At 36.4% G+C, this 22987-nt stretch overlaps 6 protein-coding genes across 9 annotated transcripts in view; 3 read left to right on the top strand and 3 right to left on the bottom strand.

Moving 5' to 3' along the window:
• LOC128891548 (uncharacterized) overlaps window positions 1-1281 on the top strand; it is a 113240-nt gene extending 111959 nt beyond the window's left edge. The window contains 2 exon segments of the mRNA XM_054151111.1: window positions 14-200; window positions 309-1281. Coding sequence (XP_054007086.1) covers window positions 14-200; window positions 309-544 — 423 coding nt within the window. The 3' untranslated portion in view covers window positions 545-1281.
• A 664-nt stretch (window positions 1282-1945) lies between these two features.
• On the bottom strand, window positions 1946-3876 carry LOC128891540 (GDP-fucose protein O-fucosyltransferase 1). Its single transcript, XM_054151099.1, has 6 exons — window positions 3610-3876; window positions 3408-3523; window positions 3210-3333; window positions 2783-3147; window positions 2466-2702; window positions 1946-2361 (listed from the first exon to the last, which is right to left on the bottom strand). The coding sequence occupies exons 1-6, from the start codon at window positions 3716-3718 to the stop codon at window positions 2158-2160; spliced, it is 1155 nt and encodes a 384-aa protein (XP_054007074.1). The 5' UTR covers window positions 3719-3876; the 3' UTR covers window positions 1946-2157.
• Window positions 3877-4134: 258 nt separating this feature from the next.
• LOC128891536 (mediator of RNA polymerase II transcription subunit 15) lies at window positions 4135-8977 on the bottom strand. The gene is made up of 12 exons (XM_054151090.1): window positions 8773-8977; window positions 8587-8674; window positions 8434-8485; window positions 8162-8356; window positions 6152-6411; window positions 5910-6065; window positions 5712-5830; window positions 5560-5642; window positions 5313-5474; window positions 4951-5233; window positions 4768-4870; window positions 4135-4706 (listed from the first exon to the last, which is right to left on the bottom strand). The coding sequence occupies exons 1-12, from the start codon at window positions 8898-8900 to the stop codon at window positions 4377-4379; spliced, it is 1959 nt and encodes a 652-aa protein (XP_054007065.1). The 5' UTR covers window positions 8901-8977; the 3' UTR covers window positions 4135-4376.
• Window positions 8978-9099: 122 nt separating this feature from the next.
• Window positions 9100-11122, top strand: LOC128891541 (deubiquitinase OTUD6B). Its single transcript, XM_054151100.1, has 4 exons — window positions 9100-9194; window positions 9387-9801; window positions 9877-10096; window positions 10175-11122. The coding sequence occupies exons 1-4, from the start codon at window positions 9125-9127 to the stop codon at window positions 10358-10360; spliced, it is 891 nt and encodes a 296-aa protein (XP_054007075.1). The 5' UTR covers window positions 9100-9124; the 3' UTR covers window positions 10361-11122.
• On the bottom strand, window positions 10912-13803 carry LOC128891537 (lysine--tRNA ligase). Of its 2 annotated transcripts, none has more exons than XM_054151092.1 (8): window positions 13705-13803; window positions 13088-13232; window positions 12556-13005; window positions 12233-12478; window positions 11736-12158; window positions 11459-11652; window positions 11227-11389; window positions 10912-11163 (listed from the first exon to the last, which is right to left on the bottom strand). In XM_054151092.1, the coding sequence occupies exons 1-8, from the start codon at window positions 13737-13739 to the stop codon at window positions 11056-11058; spliced, it is 1764 nt and encodes a 587-aa protein (XP_054007067.1). In that variant the 5' UTR covers window positions 13740-13803; the 3' UTR covers window positions 10912-11055. The 2 variants fall into 2 exon arrangements, with proteins under 2 accessions (XP_054007067.1, XP_054007066.1); XM_054151091.1 differs by lacking the exon at window positions 13705-13803 and adding an exon at window positions 13310-13588.
• A 141-nt stretch (window positions 13804-13944) lies between these two features.
• LOC128891545 (dynein axonemal assembly factor 6) lies at window positions 13945-15549 on the top strand. Of its 3 annotated transcripts, XM_054151105.1 has the most exons (5): window positions 13945-14192; window positions 14317-14534; window positions 14713-14840; window positions 14980-15133; window positions 15217-15549. In XM_054151105.1, exons 1-4 carry the CDS (start codon window positions 14078-14080, stop codon window positions 15107-15109), a joined length of 591 nt encoding a protein of 196 aa, XP_054007080.1. In that variant the 5' UTR covers window positions 13945-14077; the 3' UTR covers window positions 15110-15133; window positions 15217-15549. The 3 variants fall into 3 exon arrangements, with proteins under 3 accessions (XP_054007080.1, XP_054007081.1, XP_054007079.1); XM_054151106.1 differs by lacking the exon at window positions 15217-15549 and having other exon boundaries at window positions 14326-14534; window positions 14980-15204; XM_054151104.1 differs by lacking the exon at window positions 15217-15549 and having other exon boundaries at window positions 14980-15204.
• The last annotated feature ends 7438 nt before the right edge of the window (window positions 15550-22987 follow it).

Raw genomic sequence — 22987 nt, 5'->3', positions numbered from 1 at the left:
ACCGGTATTTCAGGTGAATTGCCGAGGATACAACGCGTTTGGTCGCCGTAGACGAGACGTCGAGTCCGAAGTAAACGACACGTCTTTGAGCATCGCGGACAACTTTGAGGGACAACTTAGAGAAGAAATAACCATTCAGTCGAATCTGATATTCACTCTGGACGGAAGAGAAGAAAGGCATCCAGGGAACGCACCAGAAAGTAAATAAACATATTATTAAAATCGCCTGGCTAAACCGAGGCTTCCATGGTGACCTTTGAATTTATTTATCAGCATATTCTACTAATACGTCATGTTTATCGTTTCAGCTTCGGCGCAAAGAGTGGAGGACATATGTGTTTCTATGGTCGGCTTTGTGATAGCATTAGTAATTACAGCACTCCTGGCACTAGTCGCTGTAGCTATTGCTGTATCATGCTGGCTAATGGCGTATCGTCGCCAGCCAAAGACTGCTGGACCACTGCCACATCCACCAGAGTTCCCAAATCCGCTGTTCACTACTGAATCTGTAGCTGAACCATCTCCTGATTATCACCTATCATAAGTCTTCTAGGATAATTATTATTTTATAACGTAATTTTATAATCGTCAATTGGAACGCATTTCTGACCACATCACCTGGTGGTCGGTTTTGTATTTCTATGAACGACTCCTCCAATGACTAGCCCTCCGTACTTTCCTCCCAAGGGTTCACAATGACCGCGTCATATGTTCACTGTTATATATTATATATATGTATGCGAGTATCCTAAATCACGAGAGATATATATATATATAATATATATATATAAAGATATATCTACTATTTATGGTGATGGTTGCTTCCATTATCTAAACATGAAAAATTGTCCGGCATACCTTTTTTCTTTCTGAACTATCCCCAGTATTTAGTCATTGGAAGATTCGTTGAGCGTAACACTGCGAATGTAATTCCCGTGTAAAGTCAAACGAATTAGTCTAATATAGCTTTCTTACTTCGAAAGTAGGTAACTGTACATTTTCTCTAATAAAACGCTAATGTAATATTTTTAAAACAATATTTTTCAATGATTCCCCGAAAGAAACACATAACAAAAAAAAAATATACATATCGAATTGAGTAACCTCCTCCTTTTTCGAAGTCGGTTAAAAAGAAACGTTCTACTAAGGTAAGTATCGCACATTAGAAAATATTAATGCGTATATCTCTGCGTAGTGTAAAATAAAGTCCCTGGTAAGCGTCAGTCTGTTGAAATTGTATTCTCAACAGGCAAGTTAAGGTGATTGAAGTTGACCTAAGCGGAGAATATTATTCGCATCGAAAGAACGTCCCATAATTAAATTAGAGAAACGTCTATTCGCCATTATTTTTCTTGCAACAAGATTTTAAACAACTTAATTTATACGAAAGCAAATCATAAACTATTAAATTGTAGCTTCAAATGCTTTTAATGAAGCATTTATATAATTAAATAAAAAGACATTCAAATTTCCCGCGAGAAATTGTGTCGCCATCTAGCGGTGAAAAGGCCGAACTAATTTTCGGAGTATGGTCAGCGCCTCTATCGGAAAAACGCTCAAGTTTGTCCTCAATAGTTCCATTCCCTCACTTCTAGATGGCGCTGTTTACTGTGTGTTTTACCGACCTGTCGATACATTACCATCATGTCGGTAAATAACATAATGATAATGGCGCCATCTAGCAGTAAAAATAAAAACTATTCGAGGACAAATTTGGACGTTTTCCCGATAGAGGCGCTGACCAAACTCCGGAAATTAGTTCTATATCTTCATCACTAGATGGCTATTGATTTGAGAAAAAAAGCGGGAACCCACAAGGGAAACTACGATGGTGTAAAAGTTTAAACAATAAAGCTAGTCTTGAATATATTTCATAAAGTCAATACATAATTCCTTAATATAAAAAAGTAATTTAAGATTCAATGAGGCCATTCTTCACGTAAAGAAAGGTTTTAAAAAATAATACTGTATTTAACACGAAAATACATGCATACATACAAAATATATATTACATAAATAGAGAACGAATTCACTGTACATTAAAAAGAATTCAATTCGATTATACTTCCAGGATTTCTGTTATTTAATGGAGACAGTACAGTAATTAGTATGCTAACAAATAAGGAATGAAAGTATATGGAAGAAATAGATATTTTATTAAAATTCTTCGTGTGTAATAGAATACGAAGATCTTTCTGTAGGGAAGCCCCAAAAGAATGAAGGATAACCTTTAACTTCTCTTTCTCTTGCAACAAAAGCTGAGAAAGAAGAAATACAATTTCCTATGAAGTAATTTGCTCTTCCTAGAATAGCTAAATCTAAATGGGGCGATGCAGGCGGATCTTGTTTAAAAACTGATACCTGGAATAAATGTAAAATGATCATTCCATAAATATAAGTATGTTCGATATCTTTTCCTGGAATGTAACACGTATTATTATGAAATATATTGGCCAATTCCTCACTTCCATACGTGCCAGCGCTTTAGTAAGTTCTTCGATCATGTAATTATTATCGGATGCAACAAACACTGATTTGACGTCGTTACCATTGCGTATGACACGTTTGAGATGACGCACTATTAAATCGAACGATGGTAGACACATAGCGGAAGTTGCTTTTCCGCGTTCATTTCGATAACCAAGACATTGAGGAGCAGCGAAAAGATTTGGCGTGCTTGAAATAAATTCGCAAGCACGAACCTGTAACGAATGAAATAATATGTATTTATTTTATAGACTTTTATTTATATTTCAGTACCCAATAAGTAATAGATATATACCCAATCAATTCCGTTACGCAAATGTATTCCAATGAAGGCTCCCTTTGACAATTTTTGTTTTATAAATGCTTTCGCTTCGTCGAGCATTGCCGTATTCCATTGGAGACATTTATGTAACTTTTTATTTTCCAATTGAACAGGAAAACTAGCAGGTGCACCTGTGAATGCTAATACCGGCCAACTTACTGCAGGATATCGCTTTCGCCATTGTACAGCCATGTCTGTATGATAGACATCGTAATGAAGAGGACCATAAAATTCTGATTTTACAAAATCTATGTTATATGTGTCCCAGAATGGACCAAACGGGTTTCCCTCTTTAGCATTACATGAATCTTTTTTACCACGTGCAGAGTAACAGAAAGCTGAAAGCGATAATATGTCTCAGAAGGGCATCTAATCTTTTCATTTAACATTCAAGACTTACATACTCTTTCCTTAGGTTGCCATATTTTTGGAGCAATATCGTCCATGAAATCCTCCATTACTATTGCTTTATGGCAACTTTGTACTTGTGAAACATTAAAATATTTATCAAAAGGAACTTGTATCTGAGGAATAAGCAAAAAATACTCAATCATCACAACTACAACTATTTGGTGATAGTTAAATATCGATTACTAACTGATCTAGTTTCTCCAGTTCTGTATTCAACCCATGGTGGTAGAACCAGAGTACGATTTATTGCTTTCGCAAATCCTAAAGCACCTAAAAAGTGATCTGCTTGATTTCCAAATCTTCCTACGATACAGAGTCAAATTAATCATTTAAATGCGTAATTGTATTCTATAAGAAACAAGATTACATGAAAGAATGTGATATCTTACCCATACACGGACAGTAAACAATATATCCATTCGTATCGATATCAAAATTTTCGCAATAAGTACTGTAAAATTTGGTCAATAGTAGAATGAAAAAAATAATACTGAACATTGTGATCGAGTTTCGATCAGTTTCGTACGATGTAAGTGATTTGTCGTATAATACTCCAAGTCAACCTATAAACCGATATAATTCTATTTTATACCATTTTATACATATCCATCATTACTATGGATACGTGCATCGATCACTGAAAATATAGAAATACTTTCTAAAATCAAAACCACAGAGTAGTTTTATAGAGATGAAACTCTTGTCAGAACCTTTGATGTTCGTGACATATAGTAACTAGGAAAACAGTTCTAGCCATACCGTTTTCAAAATCGTGTTTTTACAAAAAAAACGAATTTTTAAATTTATTACATTACGATACATGATTACATAATCAAGTAACCTCGATTATCTCATAAATATTTTAAGTAAATCAAAGTCAAAGGATATGGGATTCAATAATAAATTCGCTTACATAAGAACGTACATGCATATATATTTTTGGAAATACACATTTTTTTTCTTTATATATTGTAAATATTCGTAGATAAATGTTCGTGATTTTACCATACTTTTTTTACAGTACATTGTATCTGTAGACTTATTGTATTAAAAATATTTACATCAGTATTACATTGAAAAACAAACATGCAAACATAGATACACGTCAAAGAGAAATTATACAGATGAGTTTATAAAATATTCATAAAAAATTGTACTATAATCCCATTAATACAGTATTTGTAGTAACAGGCGTTTGCGAAGGTGCGCTGGCTTGTCTCACGCTCATTTCCCAGGTGTCCAATAATTGAGATACAGAAAAACGACGAGGAAGCTTCGTTATACGCGCGTTTAGAGCTTTTTGTACAGCGCATAGGAACGTAGTAGCGTATTCATGGGGCGCCATAACGCAACGCGGAGGCGTTAGGGGATAATCAGCAGGAACTGTAACCGATACTGGTGGAACGCATGGAAGATGACGATCGTCCAACCAACATATTAATTGAATACACTTAGATCCATTTTGTTGCGCTGGATCAAGGCTAACCTATAAAATATAATATCCATATATGTATTATACGAAAGAAATATATTTGTAACGAAGTTACCTTAAATCGTTGATCTAATCGTGCTATTTCTCCCTGTAATACATCTGGTATATCGCTAGGAGATTCTTCTATTTTTTGTTTCTTTAATGGCGGTGGTAAATTCCTATTTGCATAAAGAAAATTTCATTAATGGTACCATGGAGTTTAATAGATAGTTCTTTATAGAATATAAATATTACACACTTTATTTCTGGACCAAATAAAGCTTCTAGACATGGACCAAAGGTACGTTGTAACGTGTGGTTGACCACTGGGCTTTGAAGGTGCGTGCTTACTGCTTCCAAAAGTGGACTGAAGAAATGATGTTCTTTTAACGTTGATACTCGCCCAACACTAGCATCACTACGTTTAACGTCCACTTTTTCAAGGACTACCTCACACTTTAACAGTGTATCCATCGGCATACGTTTGCTAGGGTTCGATAAAATTTCTAAAAGCTTCTTCATTTTACTTAATTTATCGACATCTACAAAGGAAGTAAATGTGATATATATATATATATTACCTAATATGTACTACGTCATTGTATTTCCTAATTTACTTACTTCCATCGTTACCCATCTTGGCGATCATTCTTCGCAAAGGTTCAATGTATTTACTCAATTGTCTAACTTTATCTCTATACGCTTGATCTTCTTGTTGCGGACTTGGAGTAGCGCCCACACCTCCTGGAGTGTTCAAAGAACTGCTAGGAGATGGTGCCATACCTAGTTGAACGCGTATTATTTATTATCTTTTTCATTTTTATTTGAAAGTATAAATTACCTTAGATTCCAAATTCTTTAAACATACCTACAGATCGTTGAGGTCCTCCCATTATAGCATGTTGCGGGCTCGGAGATGGAACTAACGCTGGAGAAGCTACCATCTGATTACTGCAAATATAATATCATTTAAATATCTATTAATACTAATATGTTTAACAAATTATTTCAGAACATAACCTCGATGGTGCCCCTAAACCAGCTGGACTTGGAGCCGACGGTGACGGACTTTGTCGTAAAAACTGATTTGCTGTAACGTTTCGAGGACCTGGAAATCCAGTGTTTATCATTTCACCTGACTGTAAGTAAAAATACTTGTGAACGTTTCAAAATATTTTCGCGCGTAATTATATATATATTAATTTTTCATTTACATACTTTTCTTTGCATATGATTTAATTGTTGCATTTGAGCAGAACCTAATTGCGCCGAAGTAATTTGATTCATCTGTTGTGGCATACTAGTTTGAATTCCACTTATAGATCCACCAATTTGATTACCCATTTGACCTGATAATTGATTCTGCATTTGAGTCTGAAACAAATACGTATTTTGTTACTTATTTGTATATTTGTATTACAATCATTGAAAATACATACTCCTTCTCGCGATATGTATACCTGCATGCTTTGCTGCATTTGTCCTGGAGTAATTTGTCCCATTTGATTAGGGACTACTTGATTCATTTGCGGAGGAATTTGTCCTTGCCCCATTTGATTCATCTGGGTTAACATCGAATTATTTTGCATAGTCTGAATTGAACTCATATGACCCATCGGACCACTGGTTTGGGCAGGCATCATACCCATTCCTGGCATTTTATTTTGCATACCTTGCATGGTCATAGGTTGCCCAGGACGTTGATTTAGACTTTGCAATACTAACGAAAATCGTTAGTACAAATTAAATTAATTGTTGCGAATGAATTTATAATTATGTAAAATCAACATACATATTCAGTTGAACATATTATTTATTTATGTAAATAGAAGTAAGAATACATCGAAAAACGTGATAAAAAATAACATATGCAAGTTATAGATAGATAAACATCTTCTTTCTGATTAATTTCAAATATAATAACAACTTAATATAAAAAAATATAGTACATATTCAATCACTTAAACATATTACAATGATATAATTAAGATGAAGATGATACTTGTTCAAAATATTCATTTCTAATGAAAATTTCAAATGCTTCCATTAGAGGGAAATCAAAAAATATTTTTAACTTCTTTTCAAGTTTATGTACACACATTTCCTTCAATTTTTGCGATGCACCTTGTTTGCATATATACTCATATGCAAGGCTTGCAATTTGTAGATTTTCATCTAATTCTAGCTTTAGAATAATAATATCTTTGTAACTTGTTTTCTCTATATCCATTGGCCACCCTTTCTCTTTCAGCAATACTTTTACAATGGTCAGTGATTTATTTACTTCAAATTCTATATCGCTATATGTTTCTTTCACTTTATCAATTACTTGGTACACGTATACTAATCTTCGTGCAAAGGTATCTAACAAAATCTTGACTTTATCCACCATTTTAAGAACTCTTTGTCCAACAGGATCATGAGTGCCTCTCTTTATTTCATTATTAATATTTATAGTTTCTGGTAATCGAGTGCGTCCTAAACTGATGTACCATTTGCGTAATAATTGAATATATACAAGTGTTATTTTAAATTTGATGCCTTTTAAAGAAGATCCAGTAACAATAGGTTTATAATGATAACGAACTCGATCATCTGCTAAGGCAACTTTCATGCCACATTGCTCTTCAATTACTTTTGCGAAGTTTTTTCTGTAACTGATAGTATGTTTCCATGATTCATGCAATGCTTCTTCATCTTTTCTACGTTGAATATATTGTTGAAATTCGACTTGAGATGGTGAATTCATTAATTTTTTATATTCAACTGAATTATCAGAATCATAAAGAGAATAACTTTCTATGGAACTGTCATACTGTGAGTAATATCTGTTAGTCAGTCTCGACATTTTTCTGAGTTTGTTGTAAATATGACACAAGATTTAGCAATAAACAATGATTATAATTTTGTAATAACAGTAATTAGGTTAGGTTAGGTTTCTCTGTTCTATAAAATAAAAAATATTCAATAAAATTAACAATTCAGGATACTACATATTACAGAGTATTTAAAGTTTATACTTTTAGAATAGTTCCCTCCAAGAAAGAAAATTCTAGATTCAAATACTACTCTTTGTATCTGTTGCAAGTTTCTTAGAGTAACCATACCTTCTCCATAGATTTTTGACACATAAATGTTGGAGAACTTGCAATGTTATTATTGAGGTCATGTTTCTCAAAACAAGATACATCTTTGTGTAAATTTTAGTAACTAAGATAATATACCTCATTATATGCACTATGAATATCAGTTTTTGTTATAAAAGTGGATGTGGCACAGATGAATTTTCTGTTTATAATATCTATATCACAACCAATGACACTTGATATTTATAGTATACAGGATTCATCCTAACAAGTGATACACATTTCAGTGGTCACAAAAACGTATAAACATAAAAAATTTTAGGCAGACTGCTAAAGATATAATTATTTCTAACAAAAGTTTACAATGTTGATATGTAAACTTACGATTGGTAGCAGTATTGGTAGGTGGTTGCTGAATTATTCCTTGAGGATTAGATCCTGGTCCGCTCATACTCATCATTTGATTAATACCAGTTCCCTGGCGTGCCAATGTTTGCAATGCCCCAATTGGATCTGGCATCCCTTGATTTCCTGTACCACCTGTACCTGGTGCAGCACCTCCTGCACCTTTCTTGGAGTCTAAAAAGAAAATGGAAATATACATTTAACAAATACTTCTATTTTAAACTCTATGTAATAAAGCAAATATATATTACTGAGTTCTCTGACATGTAGAATCAACCTGGCAACAAAACCTAGATATTCCTCCTGCAATGAAACAAGTCTATGTTAGTCATGAAATTACTTAATAATTTTTAAACTGGAAAAGTCAACAAAGTAAATTTAATAAGAAAAAAAGTACAACATACCCTAGTTTTTGCCTTCTGAAAAACATGATTTTCCATATCAATGCTATTTCTTGTAGTGGGCATTCCAGACGTTTGTACAACTTCATCTCTGTAAAGAAAATATTCAGTATATACGATGAGCGATACTGTTATCATTATATTTTGTAATATGTATTATCAGAATGATATTATCATGAATTAACTTACATTTTCGCAATTACACTTTGTCGGAAACTTTGCGTTTTCCACGAATTCTCGTCAGTTGCCATATTTTTACATTCACTAATTAAGTAAACAATTAAAAAAATCTGAAAAACTTCTATCAGCATAACCATTAACGACTAAACATGCTTACTGGTATTACTGAATACTGATGCAATGCATACAGATCAATGCAGATACAGTAAACTGCAAACCTGATTTTCAAAGAATTGTAAATAGCCCCCTTTATCACGTTTCTATGAGAAAGATATTTTTTGATGCATCCATTGAATCCTGGTAGATAGCGCTGTAAATTAACCTCAAAATAAATGTCTTATAGCTAACCTCAACATTCACAATGGCAGAGATAACATTGACGGAAGAAGGATTAACGCAGAAACATAAAAAAGAACGAAAGGAACTACAAGGTAATCGAGTTAAGTAACTCTAAACTCCGATATTTTCTTTTAAAATGTCGCTTTTATGTTTCAAAACAGTAATCGATCGAAATGTTACTCTTACATATGTGCGTTAAGTTATGCTCTGTTACTAGCATTTAATTATATCACGTAAACACATATTTTACGTATATTTGTACAATTATCGTTTCTGAATTACAGCACAAATACAAATTTTAAAGAAGTCAATTTGCAAGGGTGACAAAAAGAAGAAAAAAGAAGTTACAGAAGAAATTAGTCGTCTAGAAGAAGCCTTGGATGAAAAGCAAGAAGAAGAATCTACTAGATGGAAAGTTGCACATCTTAATATTAATAACACGGAAGATGAGAATATTGAAAGTTATAATGATGAAGTGATAAAAAATGATATACAACACGAACAGTTGACACACAGAGTTTCGAAAGCACAAAAAAGGAGAGACAAAAAAGCAAATGCAGAGAGAGAACGTAATGAGAGAATAATAGAGCAAGAAGCATTAAATGTTTTTGGCAAAAGAAATGTTGAATTGCAAGCCATAAAAAAAATTCTTCAAGAACGTGGTCTAATGATGTTTGATATTCCAAGTGATGGTCATTGGTGAGATACTTATTTGTAAAGTATTAGTTCTGCATTGATTATAAATATTTTGTATTAATTATACAATTCTTACAGTTTGTATAATGCTGTTGCACATCAATTGAAAGTTATAGGAGAAACACCATTGAATTTTCATGAACTCAGGACAAAAACTGCTGTACATTTAAGAGAGAATATGAATGAATTTTTACCATTCATTTCTAATCCAGATTCTGATAATGTTCTTTCACCTGAACAGTATGAGAAGTATTGCAATGATGTAGCAGGTACAAGCGCTTGGGGAGGTGCTATTGAGGTTAGGTGAATTGGAATTTAATGTAGAATGAAGTCTTTCCTAATGATACTTATATAATTACTTTTACTTTTAAAATAGCTACAAGTTCTTTCGCATGTATTGAAATGTCCAATAGAAGTTATTCAAGCAACGAGCGCATCGTACATTGTTGGTAACGAGTATAGCAATGGGAAAAGAATGATATTAACCTATCATCGTCATATGTACGAACTAGGTGCCCATTATAATTCCGTTACAAAATCTGTTAAAGGAGAAGAAAGTTGATAAGTACTGATTAATATTTCTACTTAAGAAATTAAATATATAATTTCTTAAAAGTTTGTATTAACATCAAATGTACGAATCATTCAAAGAGCTGCCACAAGTGGTATCCAGGAAACATATCAGTCATATCTTAAATTAAACCTTAATGTTTCTCTGGTAACTAGCCATGTACCCAAAAAAAATTAGTATTTTGTGTCAATAGTAAGTTAGACTTAAAATATAAAGATAATGTGAATCAGTAGGTCTTCCTTTAAGTTTTTTTTTTTTTCTTTATAAATGGTCATAGTAAAAACTATATTAATTACTTAAATGTTTGACAATATAAAGAAGCTGCCAGTGAATTGCAAGTACACATTGTTCAGTGCTTGCGCTTGCTCCGATGTTCTAATGTAAATACCTATTTATTTTTAATTATGGGTTATATATTTTATATTAAATGTTTAATTTTACATGGGAATCGAGCAATGAAATATTTAAAAAAAATTTATTACAGCAGAAATATTAAGATTGTGTGCATGCGTGAATATATATATAGTAATAATTTTCTGATGTGTTTTTAATAGATTTATACTATTTTAATGGTAAGTAATATGTACAAATATAAAATAAAAAATAATAAAATATTGAAGTGACTATTAGTTTGTGGAAGTACAATTTATTTATATTCAGTATGTGTCACAGTATAAGAGTTTGTTTCATTTATCCACATTACTTGCACTGGTGTCATCTGATGTTTTATCATTGTCAGATACTTTGTTTTTATTTGGATCGTCTGGTTTCATTTGTGGAAACAATAACACTTCCTGGAATTATATATACACATTTAACATTACTTTATTTTTATTTTTGTTTACTGGAATACTAACCTTAATGTTATTAGAATCTGTGAGGAACATAGTAACTCGATCGATACCCATTCCCCAACCAGCAGTTGGTGGTAAACCATATTCCAACGCGGTACAAAAGTTCTCATCGACTAATTGCGCTTCATCATCACCAGCTGCTTTGTCTTTGGCTTGTTCCTCAAATCTATACACATGAATTGTTTGTTTTAGGTTAGATCGTTATCAGTGATAGCTTTTTACTCAAACAAATTACCTTTCTCTTTGTACCATAGGATCATTCAACTCTGTGTATGCATTGCAGACCTCTTTCTTCATAATAAATAACTCGAATCGTTCTGTAAGACCCTTTTCAGAACGATGCCATTTTGCTAGCGGAGACATAATTTGCGGATGATCCAAGATGAATGTAGGGTTGATACAAGTTTCTTCTATAAATTCACCAACGAGCTGTTTAGAATATACATATACATTTAGTGGATATATATATATATATGTATAGTTATAATTCCGAAATTTTGAAAAAGTCTTACTTTATCTAGCAACCTTGCTGTTGTTCTCGGCAAAGGACACTCAATTTCATGTTTGATACAAATTTCGTTAAATATCTTATTTGATTCTGGTGTATTCAATTCGTTAGCTGGCGGTAACTTGACTTTTAATACTTCTTCTAGAGTCTTCATCATGGAAACGCGTTTAAAAGGTGGAGTGAAATCAATTTCTACCGCTTCTCCTTCTGGACCATCTGGATGATACATAATTTTGTAACTACCATGTATGGTCTTCACCATCTCGGATACCATCTGCTCTGTGATTGTCATTAAATCATTATAATCTGCATAGGCCATATAAAATTCACAAGTGGTAAACTCTGGATTGTGAGTCATATCTATTCCTTCATTCCTGAATTGTCTTCCAATTTCATATACTCTATCTAATCCTCCGACAACCAGCATCTAAAAGTGTAAGCAGTATTATATTAATATAATTTTTACATAGTCAATTGTGATTATATAGTAGTATGTATTACTTTAAGATACAGTTCTGGAGCAATGCGCATATATAAATCCATATTTAATTCATTGTGATGTGTAACAAAAGGTTTAGCTGTGGCACCACCAGCAATCATATTCATCATTGGTGTTTCAACTTCCAAAAAGCCAAGTTCATCGAGAAACTTACGAATATACGCGATCACTTTCGCTCGTACATGGAACGTTTTTCTTACTCTATCGTTTAATATAAAGTCCAAATAACGTTGTCGAAACCTTGTCTCCTAATTGGTTAAACATAATATAATTCTTAACAATCATAAATCACATACGCGTTAGAATAGAAGTCGTTCCTTTATACCTTATCTTTTAATCCAAAGTAAAGATTAGGTAACATGTGTAAGCAGGGACTTAAAAGGGTAATACTATGTGGCATTATAGAAAATTCACCCTTTTTAGTTTTCCCAGGATTTCCGATAACACCGATAATGTCGCCTCTTCTGATTTTAGAAATATCAGCAACAAATTTTTCTTCATTCGCGTAATTTCTCGCGTTAGCCATGACTTGAATTTTAAGACCTTCTCCTCTTAGGTCATAAAAAATAAGTTTAGCACCAGATTCCCTAATAGCATATACACGGCCAGCAATACTATGTACTTCATTCTCTAATACTTGACCATCTGTCAAGATGTTGCTAAATTTTTCAATGAAATTTTCTAACGATATGGATACATGAAACTTATGTGGGTAGGGGTCGTTGTCTGTATTTTTAAGGTGGTTGACTGCTTGTGTCCTGAGTTTAATATATTCCTGAAAAACAGATTACACAATTAAAATATAAAATGTTTGAGTACAATGAACATAAACATGATGAACATAAATGATTGTTTACATTTGGACTGATCTCCTCTTCTTTAATATCATTTTTTCCCTTAGATTTGGCTTCACCTTTCGTTGTTGCTGGAGTAACTGCCTTTGCTTCTTTCTCTGCTTTCTCTTTCAATTTCTGTTCTGTCTTTAGACGTCTTTTCAATTCACTGTAATTATGATTGGAATATTTGATGGTTCTTATCCTTTATTTAAATAATTGAAATTCTTCTAAAATTGAACGCACTTTGTTCGAAAATGACACACAGTTATACGATGTAAACTTGTAGGTTTTCTATTAAATAGCAGCGGCAGTACAGTGCCAGTCAAAGTTTTGGTTATGTTACACAACATGGTTAATTAAAAGTATCGTTGTTATTATATCAACAATTTATGTGCATGTATATATAACAAATATACTTAATCATCAATTTTTACGAGATTGCATTATCTAGCACGTGGAAAAATACATAAACGCAGGCAGTTGTCCATTAAACAACGTGGATAGCCAGATCGTTGCATTCACTATTCCTCTATTTAGGTTATGTTAGAATAATAGATCTAAATAAAAGATAATTTCGAACAGGTACAGAAATTGGAACAAATAATCCAATTTCCTCTCAGTATTATTATTTTACTCACTTTTTTGATAATTTTTCACTCGTAGTGTCCGCCATGTTGGTAAACCTCCGTAGAAAGAACTCTCCTATGTAAGTTGGCGAACCTGCAAAATGTCAAGCTACTCATTGTCAGTCGATACGTTTCTTTGCGCCAAATTATAATTTCAAATTAATTAGACAGTTTAATATTGTGTTTGTTCAAGTTTTCATTATCTCGAATATAGTCTTTCAACTGTATGAAAATGTTAATAAAAATGTCTTTTTGTAATTCAAGCGTTGCTGCGGAAAATATTCAAAATGTGTTACTTTGGAAACCAATGCTTGTTGATTCGCGCTTTTGGAATCAATCGTTTCAGTGAAAAGTGTTTTACACTTGTGGGCATTTTTATGTGAAAATGGATGGCTGTTTAGGATGCCAGGACATAAAGGCGTTGCAGAATTTAATTAGTCCACCGATAGATAACTCGGATTCTGAGGATGATCTACCACAAGCTGGCGCACGAAAACTTTGTAAGTAGGAAAGTTTCGAAAAAGTTTTACGATCTTACGATGACTACTATCAATTACTATGATAATTAATGTCTACGACTACGATAATGGACAATAATTACGAGAAAACCGTTAAATTTTAAAGGTTTTTCAGGTCCCAGCGATATAGGCGCCCAAACTGTGGCGAATGCTGCCCCTGAAAATGCAGGCCCGCATAGACCGCTGAAAGAAGGGCCTGACGATATTTGGCACCCCTCCGAGGCAGACAAAGCGCAATATTCTGAAACATGCGATCCAAGAGAGGTGCCCGAATACGAGATGAAATTTAAGCAAGCTGTGTCAGCGGAGGATGTCTTTCTAGGCGTTAGTTTTCTTTTTTTAATTTCTTACGATATTTTTTAGCCTCTTGAGGGGCGAATTACTTTATTAAAAATGAATAAAAATTCAAGTCAAGTAAGTCGCAGACCAGTCAATACTCTTACATCTTCACCTACGTTGTTGTTCTTGATTATCACTAATTGATTACATGTTGGTAGATCAGATGGGCTTCAAAACTCCGAGCACGGCTTCCTGCGAGTGGCTGGCCATCCTCGTGAAGATGCCGCAGGAGTCGCGCGACAGAGTCGAGCTCACCGTGGAATCCGACGCGATCGACGTTCGCAGCCCAAGGTGAGAGAAGGAGGCGAGAATTTATCGACGATTTCGCCAAGTTTCATTGCTTTGACTCGGGGGACGGCTCCGGAATTTCTTTGACAATTTTACGAGGCCGTAAATCTGTCAGAGCGTAAAGTCAGTCACGATCTTCCAGATATCGGCTGCACCTCGCGACACCCCATCCGGTCGATCCCACTGTCTCGTCTGCCAAGTGGCACACCGACGTTTCCGCTCTGGAGGTCACGCTGAAACTCGTACGCGAGCTGGACGCCGTGAATTTTTAATCTACCTATTACGTGTTCGACTTTGTATGTAGAAGTGTCAATATATTTGTATCTTCTTGAAATGCGATACGTGATTTATTCACGGGGTTAGTCGATTTTTGTTTCAGACGGAAAGTAGGTAAACTTTAGAAATTTATGATGATTGATCTGTTCGTGTTTTCAATGTTCTGATATGTTTTTGGTAATGTTTGTGATGGTAAAATTATTGATGCTATTGTGGAGTATCATAGCTATTATAGTCAGTTCCAAGTTCTGCAGGCTTTAACAAAACTTAGCATAGTGAGGAGCCTAAGTGAACCTAAGTAGTTAGGTTAACCCTGCCCAAGGCAGTCGCTAATGACCTCGACGCGACCTAGAGCAGTCAGCTAGAAAGAAAGAGTAAATAAATCCACGGCTCGTAAAAGCTCACAGGGTCAAAACGCCAGGACCCGAATTTCATCGATAACATCTCGTTCGTTGCTTGTAAAAATTTACGTCTCGAGACAAAGACACGCGACGCGGTAAATAAAACCCAATCGAGCGCTCCGTAAACCCATTTCGTAGTCGATAACATCGTATTACCAGGCGGTAACAGTTTCTTTTTTCTCTCAAGTTCTCAAACAAATTACCGAAGCCGTATTTTCCCGATAACAACGGCCGTATCGATGACGGGGAATCTCGAAACACGATGCGCGAGTTCGGCGCCCAAGGAACGGTCGATGGAACGAGGGTTAAAACCGCGCTCGAGGACCGACTTCGTTCCTCGTTTCTCCGCTTTTCGTCGAGACCGATTGGCAATCGACTTGATCCGCCAAGAATCGAGTAATTTAGTGGAGTGTATGCCCGGAAGCTCGAGCACGCTTTCCAGCTATTTGAACAGCCTGGATTTGTTACCGTCAGTCACTCCTCCCTATCCCTCTAGCTCGCGATTCTGTGGCTGATGCGTCTTCTGCAGGGTGCACGGATATAATCTGATACAAGGAACGATCTGTAATTTGGTACTGTGCAGCCTCCGTCACGGAAACTCTTGCGATAGCCGAGAGGTCCGTTTCGAAAGTTTGTCGATAACCCGGCACATTTCTCTTCTTCCCATACGAATTTCATCTATTTTCATTCATATACGTTGTTTCCACGCGAGTCGTGGATCCAGATGCATTCCTAAATAAGCTAAAAAGAGCGAAGTAGAGATTGAAAATTAATGTCTTCATTTAGAAAAGTGCCGCTCGAATCGTTTACCCCAATTAGTTTCAAAATTAAATTGCTCCTAATATTAATGGCCTGAACAAAAGCGCAGGACTCGCAATTAGCGGGCTCGTTAAAAATGGTAACTAGATCAAGAACGAACGTCCCCCATTTTGGAATGCGTACTGCAAATTGCGTTTTGCGTTAATTTATTCTAAAAAATTCTATGTTTACGTAATGCTTGGTTCACTCATAGACGACTGGGTGTCTCTGTCGTTTACCTTGAAATATTTTTCATGAATTCCATTGCACGAGTGTTTCTAACGATCTCAATCCCTCCGACATGAAGTTACAAGCAGCTAGAGTTACTTCGTCGTCGTCTATGGATTTATTTGCAGCTGTTTCAGGAAGAACGAATGCAAAAGTTTTCGCGTTCGTTGCACGCTGGATCGCAGGTCCGTCTGCGAAGTTCGACGAACTTTTTTCAGTCGAGGTTGTCCCCTGGTATTAGTTGAAACAGCCAATTAAAGTGATTGGATATCGACCGGGCCTTACAAGTTGTCCAGAGTTTCTTCGCAAATTAAATATTTTCTTACCGAACATTGATTGCCAGCTTCGATGGAAACCGGGCTTCGAAGTAATTCGTAACGCTTCCAATGCTTGCAATAAAAAACTTTAACTGGGGGAGAGGCGGAGCTTGGCGAAATTAACAAGGGACGTGAGAAATTGATTCGCGTACTTTGTAAAAATTGAATTCGAAAAGAAAAATTTGTAGTAGCGCTTTAACTTAATGTCACGATGCTTTAAAGTACTTAAGTAATCTATCCTGTATTTTAAATTGGGAAAACTGTAATATTCAATGTGTTTGCGTTAGTTCGGTTACGATGATCAGCGACGTAGAACAGGTTTCGTTCGTTTTATTATCGCTTCGAGAGCGTGCACGTGTAAATAACGATCTTATGTATTCTCCAGCGGTGAAGGATGGCACAGAATTCCGTAGCCTGTAGTTTACACTTACACACTCTGTCGCACGAAAGATATTTTATACAAGAGGTTTCCGGTGATGGTGAAAATCAGCCGAATGGAAATTTCACATCTAGCTCAAGGAGACTGTATAAGCTGTTTACGTGGGAAAATAGGTAGAAAAAAAATCGATAAACACAACAGAATGCGCGGTGCAGATAAAAATTCTGTCAGCTTCCCTATAGACGGCATCAAACGAAAGTATCGAAGATCTGAAACTGAAGTTGAACAGTTTGTGTACATTTTAGATGAACGAAATTTCTATACGTTCGTGTAGTATTTATTTTTATTTCAGCACTCTTGAATCAGTCACTTCGGGATTAGATAAGGTCTTCGTTAGGTTTCCACAGTCTTAACTGTATTATTTCATTGCTTTTTAAATAAGGGGTGATGATAAGATTTCCTTGCGTTCCTGTAATATTAACATTCGCGTATTATTTCTAAATCTGCCATTCCAGAAAGTAGACAAGGTCTCTATTTCCTTCTTCTATTATGGTTTGACTCAGTCGGTGGTGTTCGACACTAGTTAGTTAGTTATTTATTTTCTTTAGATATAATACATGTATTGGTGCATATCCAAAGATGGCGTTTGAGGTATTCCAGTTCGAAACTATAATAGATAAGAAGTTCTCGCAGCGTTTCCGCGCTATTATATCTTTCTTTTATTCCGTTCGAACTAGACGGATTCGATCAAACGGAGAAGATCATGGCTCGCGGGCGCAACATCAATTTTCACGCGTCGAAATTATTCGCGTCTAAAGTTTGCGAGCGTTATAACAGTTATTCGCGCGAGTTGCGATCCTCGTCTTGTCCAGTCAATTTCCTCGTAAATTCCGACATTTTGGGAACTTTGAAACGGAACACCTTGAACGGGTTCGCTCGCGTGGCCCGACGGTGACATATTGCATAATGCAGTGCAGCAACACATTGTGATGCATGAAGAGAGATGCACAACGAGGCGCCAACGGTGAACGTTGGCGTCCTCGATGCAGCGAGTTCCGATTCTTCCGCGTGAATCGATTGTCGAAACTGTATCGAGAATTGAAATTCTTTTTGACAACTGCGCGTTCCATGCTTCTCAGTTATATTAAGCTTCCGAATAGTTTGAGTATTACGTATTATTTATAGAACTAAGGAGGATCACGTTCGCTTTTGTGCATCAACGTTTCCGATATTTTTAAACAACAAAACCTCCGTTAGAGAAAACATGTACGCTTACGAAAAGACGCGATACCATGTGCTCGATCTTGATATTGTTAAGCCATGGAAGTCCGAGATAGAGGTAGTTTTCTCTGTAATTCTTGGGAATGGAAGTTTAAAAGGTACCACACCCTTTTACCTTCGGAAATGGTTTATCCGTACTCGTTTCTACGTTACGAAAACAAGAGAAACTAAAAGCACGATCGGATCATATTTCTCGTCGAACGATTAGCTGCTCGATTTAATAAACGCCGCGAATAAATTATACGGAGCTTCCGCCGGTCGCGCGTTGTATCAATAAAATTCTGCTCGTTTCTGGTCGACGGTGCGTTCGATAGCGTGTTTGATAACGCAATATTGCGCGCGATAGTGTTTACCGGCGATACTTGGTCGACTGTCATGTTTGATGTACGCCGATGACGCGCGACATTCGGGTAATTATAAGTCTCGTCACGAGACGCTGCACGCTATTTTGTCGTAATAGTATCGGGGAAGTCGCGACGACAAATTTAACAGCGGCTGCGAGCGAAACCGTGCTAACTCGTCTTGGGGAATTAATAACGTTGTGGTATCTCCTAATGAAGGTTTTCAACGCATGCTCGACGAAGCTTCCGTTGAAATTTAATGGTTCGTGTTTGTATAAATTTTCCCATCGAGGAACGCGAATGCGACCTCGCCGCTGAGGACTTTGGTAGACCGTGGAGATCACGGGCGCGAATAGCAAATACGAATTTTGGGAGATACGTAGAGGAGTCCCGAATGGGCCTTTAGGGACTTTAAATTGTATCAGGTCATCCCATAAGTAATATCGCCTCTTACGTTACTGTAAAAAATACCTTTTCCGCAGTTTGGTGATGTATTTATCGAAACAGACGGATTCTGATGATTTTTTTTTTTTTTTTAATTTTTAAATTTAAAATCTGAAGGACACTGCCATGTAACTAAATCAATTTATTTTTAAAGGTTTAAAACGGAGATTTCCTCAGCACACGTGCAATTCTTCTGCAGAGGATCATAATTGCCTATTCTACGCAGGATTAATATTCCATGGACGAGCTTTCAAGCAGTTTTACCTTGAAAATTTGATGAAAGTAAATGACATTTCGGGTCCACCAACCTGAATACGTAGTTTCCCCTCGTACAGTGATCAAATTCTCCTTCGACCGCTTCCCAGCGTTCTCCTCCCTTCTTTCAGGATCCTCGTAGGTAAATCGAACTGGATCAGTCCCAATTACACGATTATACAGTCTCTATTCACGCACGATAATTACTGTTTTAACGGTGGAACGCTGGACAGTGAATTAGATCGGTGAAAGATAAATCAACGGCAGGCCCGATCAATTCATGACGAGATTCCGAGCATTTCGATAAATTGTCGGACAGCCGTGCCTGGATATTGTGAAATTGCTTTGACACATTTCCTACCATTTGGCCAGAGCCTCCTGCGCGTTGGGAATCGATAAATCAACCGATAGATAATGCACACGGACAGACGCAACGTATGCTCACCTTGTTCGTCAACTCTACTCGTTGTTTCTGGTCGGTGATTCATCTATGTTAATTCCCCATCAATTTCCAACGGATAATGCCTTCGCGCGAGACGTGTTTATTCCTGGCATTTAATACAGAGACGGTAGATCGAATCCCTAACGCTTTCATGGATATATTAAGCGCGAAAACAATTATTACGGGAGTTGATTTATTCGCCCGTCGAATTACCGCGGAGAGTTACGTGTACGGTATTTATTTTAAAGTGATCGGTGAAAAACGTTGACCGAGTTACGGATCTCGTAGGACTCGCTGAAATTAGTGCTTCTGTGTCACCTGGATGCGAGTACAAGTCGGAAACTCTTGAGAGCAGCGGGAAAGGTACATTTTTAGCTTGATGTGCTGTTTTATCTTACTTATCCATATGTTAGAAATTTTAGGGTAGAGATTTTATTTAGGGTTGGAGTCAGTGCTATAAATTCGCAGATAAAATATTTCATCGCGAGAATCGTCATTTTCCTCCGCAATCGAGATTGTTCCAATTCTCTGCGCACGCAACATCTACGCATTTCGAATCAGAGCGCAATATTTCCACGAGAGAAACAGACCAATACCCCAGCGATCACGCAAACTTTTACGACCCGATGATATCACGGAATCAGCATCCAACAGAAAGATCAAGCGAAGGTCGACGATCCCGCACCACGGAACCTGTTGACATTGATCGTCTATTGAACGAACGGACGTTCAGCTCTCAGTCTCAGTTATTCACTTAACCGTGATCGCATCAGGGATGTTTATGAAAGACGAACGAAAATACGGTCGCGATGACGCGAAATTGAGACGGGAATGAAGTCACGCGTCAATTTCGTCGCGTTAAGTGTCCTACTTTCCTGTCGGCGTTCATTTAGATTTATCGAAGAGCATCTTCACGGTGAACTCTTCAACTGGATGCAGCACTATGCCATAGTTCGTCGAGCAAACGCGTAGAATCGCGTCACGTAATTCCACGATGAAACGGGAACGGGTAGAAAACTCGATTCGAGCGTTCTGGTCTCGCCAGTGGGAGATTATATGTAGTATAGGGGTGTGGGAGAAATGCTTCTTCTGGGTGCAGGAGGTGCAAATAATTCTAGGTTTATTAGTATCATGTACTATGTTTATTAGTCATCGATGGACTGTGGGTGTCGATGCATTTATGGCAAATTGAGGTATTGGTAAATGTAGGAGAATGTACATATATTCATGAAACATAAATAATGTACAAGTTGTACATGTTATACGTATTAAACGTAATGCGCACCTTATACCATTTAAAAGAGAAGATACACCTTTCGTTTAAGTTTCGATTCATTTTCTGTATCAATAAAAATATGACACGCAGTCTAGCCTTTAACATACAAGATAAATTAATAAGGAGTTAGCTTTGTCCACGCGTGGCAAGTTTTTCTGTTTCATCGAATGTATTTCTCTCAAGTTTTCTTGAAACGCTCTTATTTTTTGAAAAGTGTGAGACAGTGGTACTCCTACCACGCGACTCGTTCGGACAACTGAGCAAGCAATGAAAATTTAGTCTTCTGATGAGTCCACGCGGTTTATTTCCGCGGTCGTTTTGAGCCCAGACTCGAGGTATGCGCTCGAAAGGTAGCCTCGCTTGCTTTGCGTTCTCGACAAACATTAATTTACGGAAAACCGGCTCCAGCGGGACAAAAAAACAAAGGGAACGCGCTTCATTAAAATTTACTCTCCGTTCTCGAGGCGAGATAGAAAAATTTCCTACTGTTATTCGTGTCGGAGTTGATATCAGCGCTGTTCTATATGAAAATTGGTCTGAATTTTTCGAAAAAAAAAAAAACTCCCTGCTCTCCTTCAAATAAGTCGATAAGCTACGGTCTCTATTTTCATCATTATTTCGATTACAAATAAGTTACACACCCCTGTATATAGACCTACTCGCTCCAAACTAAAGAGGGGGTGGGTAGCTTCCTTAGACTGCTAATCGATTTTCCGAATCTTTATTGTTTATATTTATCGCGTACACTCTGTTTTATTTTAAAGTTTGTCTCCCTTGAAAGGTAGAGAGTCTGTCCTCTTTTACCCCTCTTTAGAAACGTCCATGTCTCCGTGTACAATTCCCCAAAAGGCATATAATTAATTGCGAATTACGTCGAAACAATGCGTGTGTAATAGTGTTCGGTACGTTGCTCCTGAACGAGGACAAAATTTTTGCCAGGCCAGCAATCGTTTCACCTCTTGTTTGCGGTGAAGTTCGAGTGCGAGGGTTCGCAGAACTACTGACCACGGATGCATCGCGCACGTTTTATCGCGGGGTGATCGATAGGGGTGGATCGGTGGGAGAAGAATTTCTGCGAGGACAGGGAGAAATTCAGTAAACTGGCGCAAATATTTGTACACGCGATTGTCCTAATTCAGGAGGGGCATTAATTGCATTCGAAATCGCTGGTAGAAACTTGCGTGAATTTCGTTGTGACTCGAGAGTCGGATACGTGTTGTCATAACGGTTTCATATGCTCGGCAACATTTCACCATGGTAACTAGCAATATATTACACGTAGTAATTTGTGCGTCCTGGACTTGTTTATCGTCTCGACAAAAGTATAGTAATTGGATGAACGATGTACCGCTGGTGCGTTGAAATTTTATCAATTTGTATCATGATTGGCTGAAGATAAGACAGTAGAAGAGAGAGAGAGAGAGAGAGAGAGGGGGGGGGGTCAAAATTGTTCAATCAACACTAGAATATTTTCTGTGACTAATGGAATAATACTTTCTTTTTTAAACCTGTTTGAATTCTTTCCGCGAACAGCGCTATAATCTTGTTCCACACTGAATCGATAACGTTGCATTCGACACTGAAATGGTACAAGACTTCTACATGCTAATATTTATCACAAAAATGATAAATTTAATACTTTTTGTATCGTAAATGTGTTATATTAATTGTTCATTAATTTTTACGCAAAATATAAGTAAGAAAAAAGAAAC

Source organism: Hylaeus anthracinus, unplaced genomic scaffold, assembly GCF_026225885.1.
Source record: "Hylaeus anthracinus isolate JK02 unplaced genomic scaffold, UHH_iyHylAnth1.0_haploid 12002, whole genome shotgun sequence".
NCBI lineage: Eukaryota > Metazoa > Arthropoda > Insecta > Hymenoptera > Colletidae > Hylaeus > Hylaeus anthracinus.
The sequence above is the reverse complement of the archived record's forward strand: the minus strand, read 5'-3'. Positions and strand labels throughout refer to the sequence as shown.